This window comes from Heloderma suspectum, chromosome 4 (genome assembly GCF_057233095.1).
Source record: "Heloderma suspectum isolate Gila_16-S chromosome 4, 16-S_ref, whole genome shotgun sequence".
Classification (NCBI taxonomy): domain Eukaryota; kingdom Metazoa; phylum Chordata; class Lepidosauria; order Squamata; family Helodermatidae; genus Heloderma; species Heloderma suspectum.
Window position 1 is genome coordinate 202,899,971 of NC_139461.1, and position 18,256 is coordinate 202,918,226.

Genomic DNA, 18,256 nt, shown 5'->3' on the forward strand with positions numbered 1-18,256 from the left:
CAGCTAAAACATTTTTTCTTTAGAGCATTAGGTATTTCCAATTTATATGACTTATTATCCAAAATGTGCATGCAGGATTTTAGTTACATAACGAGCATTGTTTGCAGGATGTTTGCCTTGTACACCATGCTGTGCTCTTGGGTATTTCCCCACCTCTGCATATATTGGCCTGGTTTGCACATAACCTGGAGTACGGGTTGAGTATTGTTGAACTGAACAAAGGCTGTTGTTGAATTGTGGGTTGCTATTACATGCAAGCCCTGCACTATGGTTTGACTATGGTTGATAACCATGAACAATTCAACGAGTTCACAGCCCAACTACAAACCATGGGTTGTCTTCCTGGGTTCAATAACAACCCATACTCTGGGTTGTCATTATGTGTGAACCAGGTCATTGTGTTGTGTGTCAGACTAACTGGAAACGACACAATGGTTTTGGCTTATATCTCACCCGACACTATAATGAAACTTCTAAGAACAGTGCTACTGTACTGGAACATTGGAACAGCACAGTCAGAAGGTGGGGGGGGGCTGAGGGGGAGAGAGAGAGACTTATATTATAAACAGAGGGCACAAGGAACTGACTGGCCACTCTCAAACAAACAAACCAGTGACACAGAAAGATTTAAAGTGAAGCAAAATTTCTGCCTCAACATGCTTTGCTATGCTCTAAAGTGAACTTTTAAACCAGTCTTCAAATCCATAATAGTTTTAGCATGACAAGTCAGAGGCTACGCCAAATCCTGGATGTGGCCTTGAAATCACACAAAATTGATTATACACAGCAAGGCAGTAGCAGTAGGAAACAGAGACACACATACATTTCCAGTTATTAACAAAGTTTAGATGAAGAGAGCACAAAATTAGTCACAATGCCAGTTTAACTAATGAAATGCTGCTGTTACCTGAATAAATATTTGGACATCACTTTTGAGGTCTGTACTTCTACCAAAAGTGACCTGGACTTCAATGCATTCTTTATTACTATAGAGCTGTTAGAAAGCAGGAAAGCTAGTTTGAAAGTTAAAAGTTCCTTAAAGTGATAGCTATGTAAGTAAGATTTCATTACTTGACAAAACTTTGCCACATCACACTGAAGTCCAAACTCAATTAAAGGTATTTTCATTTTAAGTTTTTATTATTTAAATACACCATACTAGAGCAAATGTCTCTGAAAGTATCACAAATAAAAGATTTTTTTCTTCTTCATTCAGCAAATTAGGAGTAGGCGAAAATTTCTACACAGTAGCTGCTATGAGCTTGAATTTTTTTCTTTTTTCTTTTGTGTCATGGGAAGTAGCAACATTAGGACAAAACACACTTACATGCATACATACATTGTATTTTACAGAGATACAATAAAAGTGTTTGTGATAGAATATCACAAGAGCCCCATCTTTCCTTTAGCTCATGTTTGAGTTTTGAAACACATTTCCTCACAACACTTAAATATACAAAGAGCAAAGAGAATGTTGTTAAGGTAAAACACAGGGTACAAATTCTGGCCAGTGCCCTGCTAATTGTTAATGAGGGTAGAAAGCAGACTTGAAAGCTTATTTTAATTAGCTTCATTAGTCATTCCCCCCCCTCCCCACCCAAAGTTGTTCTCTTCCGGTGGACTTTTTTTTTTCATTTTCTCTACAGTCTCCCATTAGCCCAGATTCATGGAGTCCTTAATGTTCATTTTCAGTCATTTTAATACACCAATAAATGTGGGAAGGGCAACCAAGAGTAAAGAAGGTGCAATGGCATGGAGCTGGCATTGATGCTAGCTACAAAGGTGAGTTGTCTACTGGAGACATGGGATCCATCTGTGATGAACAAAGTTTGAGATGAAGGCACGCATTCTGCAGTACTCTGACCTTTTAGCAGACCTGCAAGAAATAAAAATGGGCATCTTAGCTAAAATGCTTTATTTGAGCCAAACGTGACTGCTTTCGCCTTCTCCTTATTCACTTATTTTATTAGTTTCCAACTCTAACTCAATTAAAGGTTTTCTACAATAGTCATCCAAGTCTCTAAAGAGTTCAAATGGAAAGAGAAAAATATTTTCTGTAATTTTTACAAGATACACTTTCACAAAGGAAATTAAGAGCTTCTAGTGGGAAATCCTACAGACAATTTTTACTTTTAGAAAAGATGCATTTCCCTTGGACTGGGATGAAATGGCACGCCTTGCCTTTGAAGCACCAAGTAAAGTGATCTTCTAAATTATGAAAAATTCTGTCTAAAGCAAATAAGACACCCTCCCCTAGGCAACACTAGCTAACATGCTGCATAGCACAAAAGCTAAATATAGACATTTTGGAATATTTCCCTCCCATTTAAGATTCCTCATCTGCTATGTTAGTTAATGTTACATAAACTCTGTAATATATGAAGTCAAACATGTGCCTCCACAGTGATGTGTTAATGAATTGTGATAATTAAAAATGCCTAGCTCAACAGAAACCTAACTTCCACGGATAAAGTAGAAACGATTGACAGTTTTCGAATGCAATCTGTTTGCAATTACCAAAATGAAATAATATATTAGATTTTTATGGTTTTTAAATGACATTTTGAGCTTCCTAGGAAGTTTTTTTTTTTTTACCCTTTCCCTAAGTTACTAAAAGCCTGAGGTCTATTAGTAACTGCAACCCCCCACTTTCAAGCTAATTAAAGTGGTAGAAGCTTGGAGGTTTAATTCCCCAGAGCTGATGCTCAGTGTGAGAAAGGTAATTTGTCTGTCCAGAACAAAGATTAGGGAGCAGCCAGCAAGCATATTTAATAAATGAGCATCAAGTGTCCTCTACTATGGACACAGACAATACCAATTATGTAAGTACAAGGGAGTTGTTGAGCGATATGTAAACTAGAAGATTGTCTGCAAGAAACAGAATAGCAAAACGTAGTCTAACTCATGCTTTATTTACAAGTATAAGAGCTGGAGCCAAGTAAATGCTCTGATCACCACCAATGAAAGGAAAACTTATACCTTGTAAAAAAGGGTGGGGAGTAGGAAAAGAGAGCTGGGATCAAGTATAACCTCAGAACAAAAGAACACTGTGAGCTTTAGAGAAAGCTCCTCAGCTCCAAAGTGACAAAAAACCTACACAGGACAGAAGGGGACTCCACCTTATACCCAGCTTTTTAAAATTATTCTTGCAATGCCCAAAGTCAGTGGTCATTGCCATCTTACTTATAAGGACATTGTTTAAGAAGCAGTTTCTCTCCCAAACTTCTTGGGAAGCAGTTCTGAAAAGCAGTTTAACATTTTGGTATGTAAAGTTGGCACACGGCTGTGCATCACAGGATGAACAGTGGGCCAGGCAAGTGACTTCCCCAGAAACAACTATTACTCACCCTGGGCAAGTGGCTAATTGCAAGGCTGAAAATCTTCAATAAACAGCCTAAGGGCCAATATCTGTTGCAAAAAAACAACAGATGCTCCTTAGAGATATGCTGTTTTAGTACATTTTCTGAAGTAGGTAATATCCACAATACCATACCAAGTTTCTATCTTCTGGAATAAAATACACTTATTAAATCCACCACTTGCCCAATACCAGCTTCCATACAGCAACTATACTATCTAGGGGCAGAGTAAACGAATCAGATCCAAATTCATTTGTCAAATTTGAAATATTGCCAGGCTATCTTTAGAGTATTAATCTCCTATAAAAAGGGATTATATAGCACACAGTATGCCCTATTATTTCTCAGGAGGTAAAACACTCAGAATACCAACGGGGCAGTTTTAGGAATTTACTCCACATTAATTAAAAGAGCAACATTGTGTTGGGTACTGTACATAGCTCAGAACAGAAGCAGCCATTGTTACAATATTTTACAAATTCAAGTGAAAGGAAGGCCAAAGGAAGACAGTACTGGCTGAGAATGGAGTAGGGAGGCTGGTACTAATCATGTAGCATGAATTCAGCCAACAACCTTATTTGTCAAGGTTCTTCTGTGGCACCAAATAATAACCCTATGACTTGACTCTTCCCTCTGAGTAATGCATAGTTTAATAGCCCCAACATATGCAGTACTAAACAGAACACAACCCACTTCCAAGACAGTGGAATCTTATTAAACTACAGCCATGACAATTGGGCTTAAGTCACAGCAAACTCGCCCAACCCCATTTGTGGGGTCAGGTGCAGGCAGATTTCAAGCATGCAGGATCTGCTTTGTCTTTTACTAGAACTCTGAAATCCATCAACTGGAGCATATGCCACATACTAAGAATTTAAAAATTCTGAGCCCAAGGATTTGTTCTGAGTACCAGAACTGTATGGGGCCTGACATTCATTCATACAAAAATCCACTCCTAATTACCCCAGCTTTCTTCATTTCAACGGTACAATTTAGGGTGGGAAAGGAGTAATTTTGTTGCTGCTATGGTTAAACTGTTGACCTACTATGAATCACTCAGAAACCTAGCTTCTGCCCACCCTTGCACTAAACTATACTGGTGTTACCTCCTGAGAATGTCACTTTGTTGCCATCCCCATTTTTTTCCAACACCTCTCTTTAGCTGTCCTTTAATGTACTGTAGTAATGCAGTTAATCGCCAGAAAAGAATTAAGACACTGTTCTTACTGAACACTTTCTGCACATTGAGTTTACATGTAGGCTGGATGCAGCTTTGCAATCCCGGCATACCTATTTTTATTTTGATCTCTTCCTCCTCTCTCTTCAGTAACAGCCAACATTACTAAACCTTTGCTGAAACACAGCAAGGCATGTATAGAAAAAAGGCACCGCCAAGCATATTAAAATTTAACACATACACAACAAATGGATAAACATAAATGTTGAACTACCAAGAGAAAATGCAAAAAATCTTGTGTTCTAAATCAAGTTATTTACTAGCAGAGCCAGCTAGCTAGTACCTGGCCTATAAATGATGATGATAAAACAGGGTTTAGAAGAGGCTGTCTTCTTAAACTCGCTTACTTGGGAATGAGCCCCATTAAACTTAAACTTGGACATACTTCCAAACAACATCCATAGGACCATTTAACTACATCTGTTCTGCTTAAAAACACAACATGCTTGGTCACTATTAACTGGCAACATTCAACAACATATTTAATTATAGCAAGGCACCACTATTCAGTGACAAGTTCATGTTTTCCAGAACATATTTCCCCTCTAAAAACAGACCATCTTTACATTTTTTGATGGTGTAGAAGCTGCCTGAGGGTTTAATATTTTTAGACTTTTATCTTCAAAATTCTTACTAACAGATAAATGTTATTTTTTGCTATCCTTAGAACAGACATTAATGAAGTTCCTATTGTAAATCCATAAAGAATTACCAAGTGAAGTGTGCACTTTGTTTCAATGCAATAACTCAGTGCTGTGTGATTGCCTGGGTTAATGATGAAAAAGTCAAATATACTATCAGAGCTGATGGAAAAATCCATCACCAATTTGAAATTAAAATTCATCTGTGGTCAATAAGATTTAATATCCATGCAAGTGGCGCTGTAAAGAGTAAATGAATCAATGTCATCAATACATAATCAGTATGAAATATGATGCGAATAAAATTATGTGTAAGACTTGTGCATTCAGTGTTTTCTGGACCAGTGTGGAATGAACAGTCCCTTAACTGAAGGTTGACAGTAATTATTATAAATTAGGCATAGCAGTTATCAAAATGCACTCACTTGCATAGCTATGGGACTTATTAAGGAGATTAAAAGAGATCTAAGAACTGTCCAGTTCCAGCAGAGGTACAAGACAACTGTTGATCAAAACTGTTTCCTACTCTGCCAGTGAGAATAAACTATATTATACTTATGCAACTAAGTCTAAGATGTGTACCACACATGATCAAATGGAGCCAACAGGAAGTGAAAGTATTTTCTTTAAATCCAGCCAACTCAAACTAGTGAACCAAATAAAAGTAACCACATTTCTAATGGTACTTGTGCAATGATCCCACAAACTGCTATTGTACAATTAGCTTTTCTGAATCCAGGATGCTACACTCGCGCATATGTGCTTAATCAGAGAGCAGTTTGCATCCACAAAAGCCTGTTTGCCTGCCAGAATTGTTATGGCAAAGTATTTCTACCCCTCAGTACATAGATCCAAACTGAACTGGACTCGCTTCATAACTTCACAACTCAACACCTCGATGTTTAGTGCTGCATCCTGTTAACTACATTCAGTCACATACAGCCATTTGAAAAGATATCCAGTATTAGGTTGAAAAGAAATTAATCTCGATTTAGCTCTAATAAGGTCCATTAGCAATTGTTCAGTATTCACCTTCTGGTCTGGCAGTAGTGGATTGCTCTGAAGTGAATTCAAATGGCCGTTGATGAGAGCTGTAGGTCTATCATGTTCACAGAATAAACTGCCATTGATGTAGTGAAACCTGTCTCCAGGGACCAGGCGGTTCCGGCAGGTAGAGCAGGTAAAACACTAAAACGGGTGAACAAAAATAGAGTTAAACTTTGGAGGTGAAATGCTAAGAGTATTATACCTCTGAACAACAGCAAAACGGATACACAAATGTGTACCCTAGGACAGAACATTGCAACTGTTGGAACTCAGTGGTGCTTTCACACACACACACACACACAGCAGTGCTAGTCACTAGGATGACCATGTGCATTGGAGAAAAACCTTTTCATTTGTACCTACGCCTGTTTACAAGTTCAAAGCAGATGCCAATTTTATTCCAATACAAATCTCTGTATAGAAGCAGCAATGGGGGGGGGGGGCGTCAAAAAGACAGGTTTTCCTACCTTAAGATGATAGACATTCCCTTGTGCCCTCATAACCAGCTCACTGGCAGGAATCGACTGCCCACAAGCACTGCAAGCACCACTATTCCCAAATAACCTGCAAACAAAAAGTTGATGCTTGTGATTTCTTTCCACCATGCGAGAACCTTGCGAATAAAGAAGCTAGCACTGAAACAGCCATTTCAATGTATAAAACCCTCTTTTGAAACATGCTTACAGACTTTGGGACGTGATCATTTAAAAGACACAACACAAGCCAAATAGTCATAGAAGCATCCCATACCTCTCAAGACTTGGATGCACAAGAGCTAATAAAAAATTGACTTGCAACTAGCAACACAAACCAATTCTCTACAACACTTTTTTATCAGATTACAGGGTTTGTCATATAAAAAAAAGGGGGGGGAACAGAATTCATGACTGGAGTTTAAATGCATTGTGTCCTTGAAATTATATGAAGAACTTTTTTGTACTTTAATCATATCTTGAGAGATGAGTCATCAAAAGGGTTAAGAGGATTTGATTGTATATCTAAGACGACATCATGCTCAGTGTATTGAAACTCCAGTAAACCTCCATCAGGGCAGAGTTTCCATTAGAAACTCTCGGCTATCCAGGTTGATATATAATGTGTATGGGTTAACCTTTTCAATCATGGTGTCAACACTTTAGATTTGCCTCTGCTCATCTCTTTCATCCTAACCTTCTCTCTCTCTCTTGATAATGAAATGCTTGCTCCAACTTCCCTCTATCTGCTCCTGAGTCCACAATTTAGATTACTTCATCTCTGCTAGCAACAAACTGAATGAAATTTCGATTTGAGCAGAAAGTAATTTACCGGGATCTGGACCCATTTGTCATCATATCTCTCTGGGTGTTTGCTGTATCACTGCAGTTTTCCTATGCAATCAAATGAGACCACAACATCTGCCATGTGGGGGGGAGAGAGAAGAGGAAAAGCAGGGGGGGAAGAGGACTGTAGGAAAATATACACAATTCTACTACATTTAAAGGCACAACATAATACTGTTGAGATATAATACTTTAATGAATATTGATCTCCCACTTTTACAGAATGCGTGTGTTAGAATTTAAAGAAGGCTTTTTTCTTTCTTTTTTCCTCACCGCATCCACAGCTATTTATAATGATGGACCCATAACCATCTCATAGTGGAGGAATCTGAACTAGCTGGCATGCTTACACCAACTCCCTTCCCCATGGCATTAGGGGGGGAAAGCATCAGAACTTACAAAATTAATATACTGGTGTCGTAATAAAGATTAAATATTTGCACTGCCTTTTTTGCCCAACAGTAAGTCATACAACTGTGCATATGTATTGGTCTGCAAGATTCTACAGAAAATGCTGTAATCTGAATCTTTGCTGCATGCCTCTGTATCAAGGAGAAAGAAAAAAAATAATTGCTTTGAGTTTTCCAGAATCAGTGCTTGCAGAGGGAGGCTTGTCATGTTCAAACTACTAATTTGCTGTCGCCACTTTATTGAAAATAGCCTGTAAGTTGTTATTAAATGTATCGACTGAACGACAGGGAGAGTAGTAAAACTGCCCCTTAAGATGGCTTTTAATAGGAAGCCTGAGAAACAAATTTTGCTGCAGCATCGATTTGAAGAGTTCAATCAAAACTCCATTTCAAAACTAATTAGTCTGAGATCCGCAACACACTGACACTTTCTTGAGAGTCAGAATGGGTACAAAGGGAAAGCTGAACTAATACACTGCCAAGTCCTCCAGACTAAAAGGGACTGAACTGTCTAGAAAACTGGGTGGATGCTGTTCTAGGATGTGTTCAATCATGAGGACCACTTCAAAGTATTTACAAGAACTATTGTGACTTCATCTGGAGTTTCACTATGTGTATTATTCTTACACACACACACCATTATCATCAATGGCAATGGTCTATAAGGAAGTCATTTAAAGAGGCAGCAGGCAAGGCTTCTTCAGGTCTATTTGTAGAACTGTGACCAAAGTGGCAACAACAAAAAAATACAACTGAAGGTTTTTAAGTGTGACCAAAGGAAATCTCATAGCTACATGAATGCTCTCTTCCCAGAATTGCGTACACACACACCCCTTTAGAGGAGACAAAAACATAAAAACTTTATTTCACAGTGTCCTATGGAAAAGGAGATCAAATGCAAACCACTGAAAAAATAATAATTTAACCATTCTGATTTCACTGAGCCTCTTCTCTTCATAAAGCATGTGTGTATTATACAAACTTCACCAAGTACCTAAGAACGTAAGAGTCATGCTGAATCAGACCAAAGCAAAGGCAGTTGTGCATGTGAAGTCTAAATTAAAGTGGATTTTAAGCACTGTATCAGTCAAACCTAATCCAAACAGCTACTTGCACTTCTACACTCCACGCTTCCGAACACCGTCTCATTCTGGAACAATTTGGTTTTTAAAGCAAGTCAACATTAATGGCCACCTGCAGCCATTCACTAGGTTACAGAGTTATGCTACTACTAAAGAAAATCTTCAAACCTCATCTGTTACTTCTTTAAAAAGTGTAATTTTATTTAATTTTTCTTCCCTGCTAATGGGTTTCCTCTTATTTTGTGGCAAGTTTAGCAGAAGCATTAGTGAAATTTTGTTTCACTAAAGAGAAAAACAATGTTAACTACCCTCTTACTGAAAAGTTATTTTTACATGGGTTCTGTGAGAGAGGAAAGTTAATTAGCTAATCAGGGGGACTGTCCAGGACAGTATTTAATTTAAAAGGCTGGAGGCTTTAGGTACTCAATTAAGTAGCTATCGGTCTCAGACTGGACTTTAATGGGCTCTTTTCTCTTTAACTCCAGCAATGGGGGAGAGATACCCCAGGTCAGGCTAATTAAAGCCAGGGGACTCTTTAATTGCGATGACAGAAGTGGTTTCAGTTTCCTTTCTTTGGGTCTTGGAGTCCAAGGAGGTTGTTAATATTTCAACATTTGGGCAACACAATCAATCACCAACATTGAATTGCTGCATATATGGATGAAAAGAAGGTTCTACATCTTGTAGCATTACACAACGCCACCTTAAAATTAATCCACCTCTCTTCCTCCCCACATCCACACTGTCAGAACTTTAAGAAGGGGAGGGGGCAGTGGTGATGAAGTGGGAACAAGAGGATAAGGACAACCGAGCTTTTTAGCTCTTGCTGCTCAAAAAATGAATTTACCCAATTGGAATACTTTTCAAATAGACTTCAAACACACAATACATAAAAGTGGATAGCAGGAATTATTGCGGTACTGTAGAAGCCAAAGAGCTCTGCATTGGCAGCCCATGAATTCCTTGCATGCAAGAAGGGGGTGACTATGAGAGGAGAGGGACAATATATCTGTACCCAAATGTATCCAAATTTCCTGTCTGAAAGAAATGCATCTCCAAAGCTACTGATCCAGAAGCAATTGGTTTTCCAGCAAATTTCCTACACTGGATCCAAATTTTGCACCAGCTGTATCAGATGTAACAAAGACTACATAGAAAATTATGCCTGGAGCCAAGTCCATTAAAGGTACTTCAGCATAACTACAGCCCAAGCACCTTAAAAGCACCAGAAGCTATTGATACTTAAAAGGGGGAGGAAGGCGGCTGAGCAAGTGCTGCATTAGAGAAGGGGGAAGAGGGGAAAAAAAAATCAGCCAAATTACGCTTGGTTAATTCAGAGTAACAGATCTGCCCCCAAGTGAATTGGAGGCCTTGAATTAATTCTGTTATGACAAATCAAGATAAACGTTCCCCCTAAATTGCATGCGATTTAATTAATTTTTGAGATCCTGGATTTTTTTTCCAAGCTAATAGTTCACATGCTCCTGTGCTGTCATTGTGCTTGAGTGGGCAGACTTCAAAGTGATATTAAATAACCAACTATTAGATTTACCTAGCACGTCCTATTGGAAAAATGCCATTTAATTACCTAGCCTGTTCAATTAAAGGGACAGCATTCCCTGAATATAGCAGCTTGCTGTTGATTACCAGAAAAATGAACTCGTTGCCTGGCGGCTCCCTTGCTTTCCTCCCCTCCTCAAATAGCTCATACTGCGGACAGCCACGTGAATGGCAATGAGCAGCAAGGAGAAAGGAGAGCATCTTTTGCCTGTCGGAATGGGAATCAAGTGCCTGTCCTGGCATGTCAAATAGAGCACCACCAGCATTAGAGGGGGTGGGGGCAGGCTGAACTCTATTCCACCCACAGTCTAGGGTATTTGATCTGGGCATTAATAAACAAGACCACCCACTCTTCCCCCCACCCTGGGGAAAAAAACACTCTTTTCCCCCTAGTGGACTCCAGATGGAACATAAGGGTTATAGAATCATACTTAAATTGCCATTTGTACAGAAAGGGTTCTCCAGCACTAGCCCTTTAAGAAAAAGCCTATTTTGCTTCCTCCCCCCACCCTTGCCAATTCTCTCTTGCTCTCTCCAAGGCCAATTTTGTTAATTAAATGTTTTGTTTGCGACACAGCTCTCATTCATTTCGGACACGTCATTCCAGGCAGATCTAAGCCAGGGACAAGATCTCATTAGATAAAACCTATCAGAACTAAGAGAAAATGGAGGAGACACTAATTAAAGCTCTTAATTGTGCAGATTCACTGCCACACTGCTGCTTTATCTAGAATCTCATAGCTGGGAGGGTTGTCCATCACCCCCCTCCCTTCCCAAAAAACCCCCAGTTTGTTTAGGGTACTATGGTTGCAAGTTAAGGGGCCAGAGAAAAAGTCAATAGACCTCCATCCCCTCCCCCCCCCTCTCTCTCTCTCTCTCACTCACACACACACACACACACCCCTACCTACCTCAGCCCCCTGGTTTTAAAAAAGGAAGGGTTGTAGCCCTATTACAGGCTCAAAGCAGCCAGACCCTTTCACTTCAGAGGATGGATGATCAATTCTCCTCTCAGTTTAATATTAAAAACATCTCATAATAACTCAGTTAAGATTACCTTTGGAATTTCTGCAAGCAGCCTGAAGAACAGATCAGGACTTTAAAAGAGGCTTTTTTCCATCTCCTTCCAACCCCCATCCTCAATCAAAACCACATACATACATTGCAAAATGCTGATAGAATGTTAGAATTTTGTTTATCACATTAGGACATCCAGTTACATATGCCCGAAAGTCATCAGGGTCACACCTGAAAATGCTTGGTGTTTATGTACTTGGGTCACTAGACCTTTATATCCTGTGGAAAGACAGGATTCCAGAAGTGCATAACTGATATACTAAAGAATCTTGATCTCCATTTTATCTGGCAAGCTACTTAGTTCTATTGAAGAGTTAGGCTGATGGAAGAAAATCAGTTCAAATTTACCATCTGATAAAGCACCCTATTTATAATAGCCTATACTGAAACTGTAATAAGTTTTGAACACACAAAAACCTGAAGCAGAGATTCCAACAAGCTGGCCTGAACTTGCCTTAGGGGTACAGTAGGCAACTTCTCATTTTAATTAGTAGTGATCAGAAGAGGCTTGTTTGATGGTTTTAGTAGAGAGAGACAAAATCTGTACCGTTCATTGAATCTGAACAGTAGTGTCAATTTTTCCACTTCAAACAAACCTCTTTCTCTAACCATTCTGCTCTATTTAATTAGAATTCTGTCTCGCTTATGCAATTGCTTCGGACAGGGATCAAGAACACATCACTGTAAGCCTGCACATACTGATTTTTAGCATTTACTTAAAAAATCCAGACACTTAGAAAAATTAATGTTGCAATCCCCTAAAACCTTTCTATAGCTATTTTGTTTTACGTATTCTATTCAGTTGATTGAAGGTGCCAGCATAAAAAAGGGGAAAGTATACATTATCAGAAAAAGCAAGAATCTCTTTGGTGCCATCCTTTCAAAATAGTGATGCCTCCAAGATCAGTACAGGGTAACTGAAATTCTGCACAGCACTACATACAGCTATTACAGAGGCTCACATGCAAGTTCCATCAGAAAGATGCTTAAGATGTTTATAGCCAAATATCTGAAGTGGGGTACAAGGAAGAGATTTCAACACTAAACTGGTTTCTCCTCCCTTCCAAGAACCGAGTTCATTTTTTCAAATGTGCTCTAAAAATGTGAAGATCCAGACCATCCAGACAGCACCCCATATGCCTTTACTTCACATTTTTCTAAGCCAAAAAAGGTGGGAGGGGGCAGTTTAATTACTGGTTGCTGAACTAGAACACCTCCTCAAAGCATTCATGTGCATCAGTCTATCAAGTCATTTACTCAAATTAAATGTGTAATCCTTCAAAATGCCTCCTTTCAAAATGAGTTAAAAGGAGCTCAAGTTCACCTGAAAAGATCCAATGGGCACCTGACCTCTTAAATTCTTTCCATTAATTGCTCCAAACCTAGTGGGGTGGGGGGAGATTTAACACATTTTGCAAATGAAAAATGGAGGAGATGAAGAACATTTGAGGGAATTAGAAATATTTAAACATGCGTCCATCCACACATATTTCTCCTTCTACACGGAAAGGTAAGTCCCACAGCAATATGACTGCTGGGTTGTGTGCATGCATATTTTTGCACAAAGGGCAACTACAGCCCCTGCAACAGTTAATCAACTCTTTTCATAATAAATACAGAGCACGAGTCATTCCATTCCCACTTAAAGGTGCTTAATGCAAATAATCTAATAAATCAGACACTAAAAACCTAGCCATTTCATTGTTTAATCCTTTCCACCACAGCCCTAGTTAGCTGTACACTTGGCCTCCCCACTCTAGAGTTTCAGACAGACACAATTCTACCTCACCACCACAATATTTAGTGCAACTTTTTTTGACTTGGTTCTTCCCTTATAAGTCCAGGCGCAGCTTAGAAGTTTTATTCACTCCCATTTGTCCTTGGACCATCTGTCCAACTTTGCAACCATAATTCAGGAAAGGAAATGCTCCAATAAATTAGATTTCTAGTTTTGAGCTACCAGCTTCTGGTCCATACTTTCCCCTGCTTCGCAGAGAGGTATATAGTTGTGTGTTCATATAGACTCTTCAAAGAGCCAGCAAACCAGCCCGCTTTCCCTCTGTGTCTCTCTCACCTGATGTAGTCGTTCCTGCACAGGATCATACCACTCTTAGTGTAGCAGGACGTGCCAATTTCTCCCAGCTGGGCCTGGCAGCAGGAGCACTTCAGACACCGGCTGTGCCAATAGCTATCCATGGCATAGAGCAAGAAGCGATCAGCAATCTTCCCACCGCAGCCTGCACATCTTTTCCATGAGAGGGAGCCACTGGTGACCGGGGGAGGCTGCGAGCTGCTGCCCGGGTTCACCATGGTCTGGTTAGGAAAGAAAGAAAAACGAGAAGAGAGGGTTACTTTTCAGGCCAAGAGCCCTGGCAACTTGTCTGTCTAATGCAGTACTATGTTAGACAGGGGGGGGGGGAGAGAGAGATGGGGAGCAGCCACTTGTTTACTTTTCAGAGTCTTTGTTCTGGGTTGATTAGCTGCCTCTCCTTCCAAGTTGGCTCACTGTGCCCAATGACAGTTTTAGCCTGCAATACTCCTGTCAAACTTATAGTGACCCCAGCTTTGTTTGCTGCCAGAAAAGTACACACACCTGGAGTCACGCAGTCTACTCAGCCCTCCCAGATATACATTGTTGGAGCCCACAATATTTAAATGAGAAGGGCAGAAAAGCAGCCAAGATCACACCACAATGCCTGACCACAACTCTCGGGAAGCACAGCTGTCGTTCGCAAGTGGGGGAACAGTCCAGGGGATTGTTTAGTTCTATTTTACAAGAGAGGCAAGTTTAAGCTCTAGAGAAAACCAAAAAGTTGCGAAACAGGTTTTTCAAGGTCTCATTTTTCATGCCATTGTTTTCTACAGGGACCCAATCATGATTGCCCCGATTTATTTATTTATTTTAACAGTTCAAACGAAGTGGGGTTCCCCTCCTAAAGGAGGCTTTACTGAATATTAATAGATCACTAGACTTTAAGAAGCCTGTTAACTTCCTATACAAACACAATCTACTTTTGTCTTACTAATCTGCCCTTGATCAGCAATTTAAATGCTAAACGCTTTGTTGCCCTAAAAAAAAGTTTTGTGGTAATAGCAGAGAGGCACAGAACAATCAAGTATGCCCCACTCAGGAAACAGCTAGCATGGCTGCCTCTTACAGTGCTGTTTAAAAAAGAGACACACACCCAAGCAGGTATATTTGTCACTTTGTAATAAATGCTTTGTAAAAGCTGGGCAATGAGATTAATAATGGAACGAATTCATAAAGCTCATTTCAAACCAATTCATTCGCTCTGCCTCTGATCCAGAGTCCAACAGACTAGCGTTCCTTCAGTCAGTTATACTATAAAAAGATCAAGTTATTTACTGCCAATTTAGCAAGGAGTTTTGCCTTTGTCCTTCATAAGCTGTACGTGCTCAACCTAAGGGATCTGGCCATTCACTAAGACCAGTACCTCTGAAGAGAAAAGGCAAACTTTTCCTGCTACTTCCCCAACTTGGTTGCAAGAGCAGCCTCAGGTTCCTTAAAATAGGCCATTTTTTTAAAAGAACAAAACAGGATTTCCTTCAAAATAACTCCTGATCATATGGTTCAGTTGACCACACAATAAACCAGACTGCGAACTGCACCAATTAAGACTGTAACTAAAAACCCCGAGACTTGGGAAAGAGAGCCACTCTAAAAGCCATTAGCATTGCATTTCTCTGAATGCATCATATACCTTTATGTAAATTGATTTCTGATGCATTTAACTCACGGAATGGCCTTTTGTTACCATTTCCAGCAATATGAATCTGCATTTCTTACTTTTGATTAAAAACAAACAGATTCCAAATCATATAAATCCACTTCAGATCTTCTCAAGACAAAAAAAACCCCACACACAAACCCACTGTCTTACCCCTTCAGTCTTTGTTGAAAGGTAAATATTATATATAAAGGAAACGTTACACTGACAGAAGCATCCAGTAACCCCATTAAGCTAAAGCTCTTAAGGACAAGCAATACCTTAATGCTGATTAAATCTAAAAGAGATGAATCAAGAGGGCTGAGCAGAAAGTGACTCCCTTGATAACTGAGGACGGGCCCTCATCAAGTTTCATTTGGAGTTTGGGAGGGGGGGAGCAGAGAACGAGAAGGAAAGCTTTTAACTTAAATAGGCTTACTCTGGTAATTACACAGCCAAGCAATTTAGGTCCTGGAACAGAGGCAATGAAACAGAAAGGAGAGCTGGCAGCTAGAGGCAAAACACACACACCCCTCCCTCCTTTTAACAACGTCTCTGGTGATTTTAATGGAGACCAAGGGAGGGACAGGCGTAGAGCTTGCAATTTGTAGTACAAAAAAAAAAAAATGGATGCTTAATTCACGGCTTGGTTTTAATTAGGTTGATTCATCAGATCTCCCCTGAACAAAAAGGAGGCGCAGGGAGGAGAGGAACAGAGAAAACACCTCACTTAAGAATATAGCTGTATCTATATATACACTGCAGCCTGCCACTGTTTCAAAATAGTGCTTACTACAAAGAAAAGTGGGCGATCGTTCCTGCTCCTCGACTCGCTGGCAGAACCGGGCCAAGGGGGAAGCGGCGCGGGTAGGCAGTCTTTTGTACCGCTACGGTGCTGCGGGCGGCCGCGCCGCCGCTCGGCTCCCAGGAGTTACAAGCAGCCCGACCCCGTCGTTGATCCACGGCGACGGATCGTGTTTACTTCCAATTCCGGACCCGCCGCGGAGGGAGGGAGCGGAGGGGACGGGAGCGGCGGACAGGGGACATGCCAAAATAGCAAGAGAACCCCGAAAGGCAAGAAGCTGCCCACCACCCGCCGTCTTACCTGTTTCCCCTCTATGGTGCAAGAGGCCGTGGATAACGTGGCTGTGGCGTTTGGGGGGCTCTTGGGAGACGGGAAAGGCTTCCTTGCCGGAGAGAGACGGGTTTACCGAGGGTTTACAACAGCACCAACAAGACGACGCCGACGGGCTGCAGGCGAAGCGCCGGCCTCAGGAAATTGCAAGCGCCCCAGCCAGGAGGAGGAGGACCTGGGCGGGGGCAGAGAGATGTCCGAGAAATGTCCGGGAAACGTCTGCGCCTCAGCCCTTCCTTCTTTCTCCCCCTTCCTTGTCCTGCTGCTGCTGCTTCCCCTCGAGGGGAGCTGCAGAGCTCAGGCGCCGCCGGGCTGCAAAAAGCGAGCGCGGGCGCCGCCGCCGCCGCCGCCGCGAGCGCTGGGTTAAGTTTTGGCAGATGTGGCCGCACTTCGGAGCTCTCTCGCGCTCCCCCGCGCCGCCGCCGCCGCCCCCTCTTCCTCCTCCGCCCTTGCGGAGCCCGGGCGGCTTCCAAAGGCTCCCGCCGCCAACGACCACGGTCCGGGGAAAGCCCTGCGATGGAGGGAAGCGAGCCGGGCGCGGCGGCGGCGGCGGCGGCTGCTGCTGCTGCGCCTGCTGCTGCGTCCTGGGAGCGCGGGCGGCGGCAGGACGCGCGCGGAGGCCCTTCTCGCTAGCGCCCTCGCTGCCTCTCTGCGTTGCTCTTCCCCATGTGTTACTGACAGAGCAAAATCCCAACGACTCCGCAGCTCGGCCCCTCGCGTCACGGCGCCCGGGCCAATCCGCCCGCAGTTTGTTCAGGCGGAATAATAAAACCTGCCAATACCAAGGAAGACAAAGGAATGGGCGAGGAGCGGAGGGAGGGGAGAAGAGCAGTCAAGGCACGTCGGAAGCGCAGCAAAGCCGCGCAGCAGCAGGGGCGGCTTAAGCTTGCGCGAATGAGGAGGGGCCGGCCGGGGTCGGTCGGTGCCGCCCCGGCCGCTTCACTCGACTCCTCGCTGGGGTTGGAGACCTTCTCCTGGCCCCAGTAATTGCGTCGCCGAAGGGCGGCCAGCTTTTCCTGTAATTAAGGCCTCAATCCTGCTCACGCTCGGTCGGGAGTGAGCCCCCTCCTCTTTCCCTTCCTCCCTCCATTTACTTCACGGAACTTCCTAGTAACCCTCGCGCAGGCACTCGGGCTGCCTGACCTCGAGTAGCACGGCCCCAAGCGAGGCACGCGCGGAGAGACTGATTTCTTCGTAGGGTCAAGCTGGCAGGCTGTCACCGCAGGCGCGCTGCCTTGGGGGAAAGCGGCGTTAAATTCTGTGGGAACCTGCTCTTGAGTAGTACGCACAGGCTGCACGGGAACTTCGGGTGCGAATAATTCGGATCCCCGAGGCATGCGAAGTAGGCGAGCCCTTTGCACAGTCACCGTGCAGTCCTGTAGCATGTCTACTCAAAAGTAAGTCCCACTGAGTTGACTGGGGGTTTGTTCCAGGCAATTGCGAATAGGATTGCAGCCTACATAGGCTTACTAAGGAATAAGCCCCATTATTGGACTTACTTTCAATGTTCAGGTAAACATGAATGGGATCTGCTTTAAGATTCTATTCACATACTACTCTGAACTTGGTGACTGCATCTCCTATAGTTCTTTCTTGCCAAAGGGCGGAACAGTTACTCTTAAATTGTATATGGGGTGCTTTTCAGTGTGCAGAGTGCTTTA

General features: G+C 42.1%; 1 protein-coding gene across 2 annotated transcripts; it reads right to left on the minus strand.

Moving 5' to 3' along the window:
* Positions 1-1,121: 1,121 nt before the first annotated feature.
* On the minus strand, positions 1,122-17,246 carry LMO4 (LIM domain only 4). Of its 2 annotated transcripts, XM_084852024.1 has the most exons (5): positions 16,566-17,246; positions 13,807-14,045; positions 6,752-6,848; positions 6,270-6,425; positions 1,122-1,876 (listed from the first exon to the last, which is right to left on the minus strand). In XM_084852024.1, exons 2-5 carry the CDS (start codon positions 14,040-14,042, stop codon positions 1,868-1,870), a joined length of 498 nt encoding a protein of 165 aa, XP_084708150.1. In that variant the 5' UTR covers positions 14,043-14,045; positions 16,566-17,246; the 3' UTR covers positions 1,122-1,867. The 2 variants fall into 2 exon arrangements, with proteins under 2 accessions (XP_084708150.1, XP_084708149.1); XM_084852023.1 differs by lacking the exon at positions 1,122-1,876 and having other exon boundaries at positions 1,883-6,425.
* Positions 17,247-18,256: the final 1,010 nt, after the last annotated feature.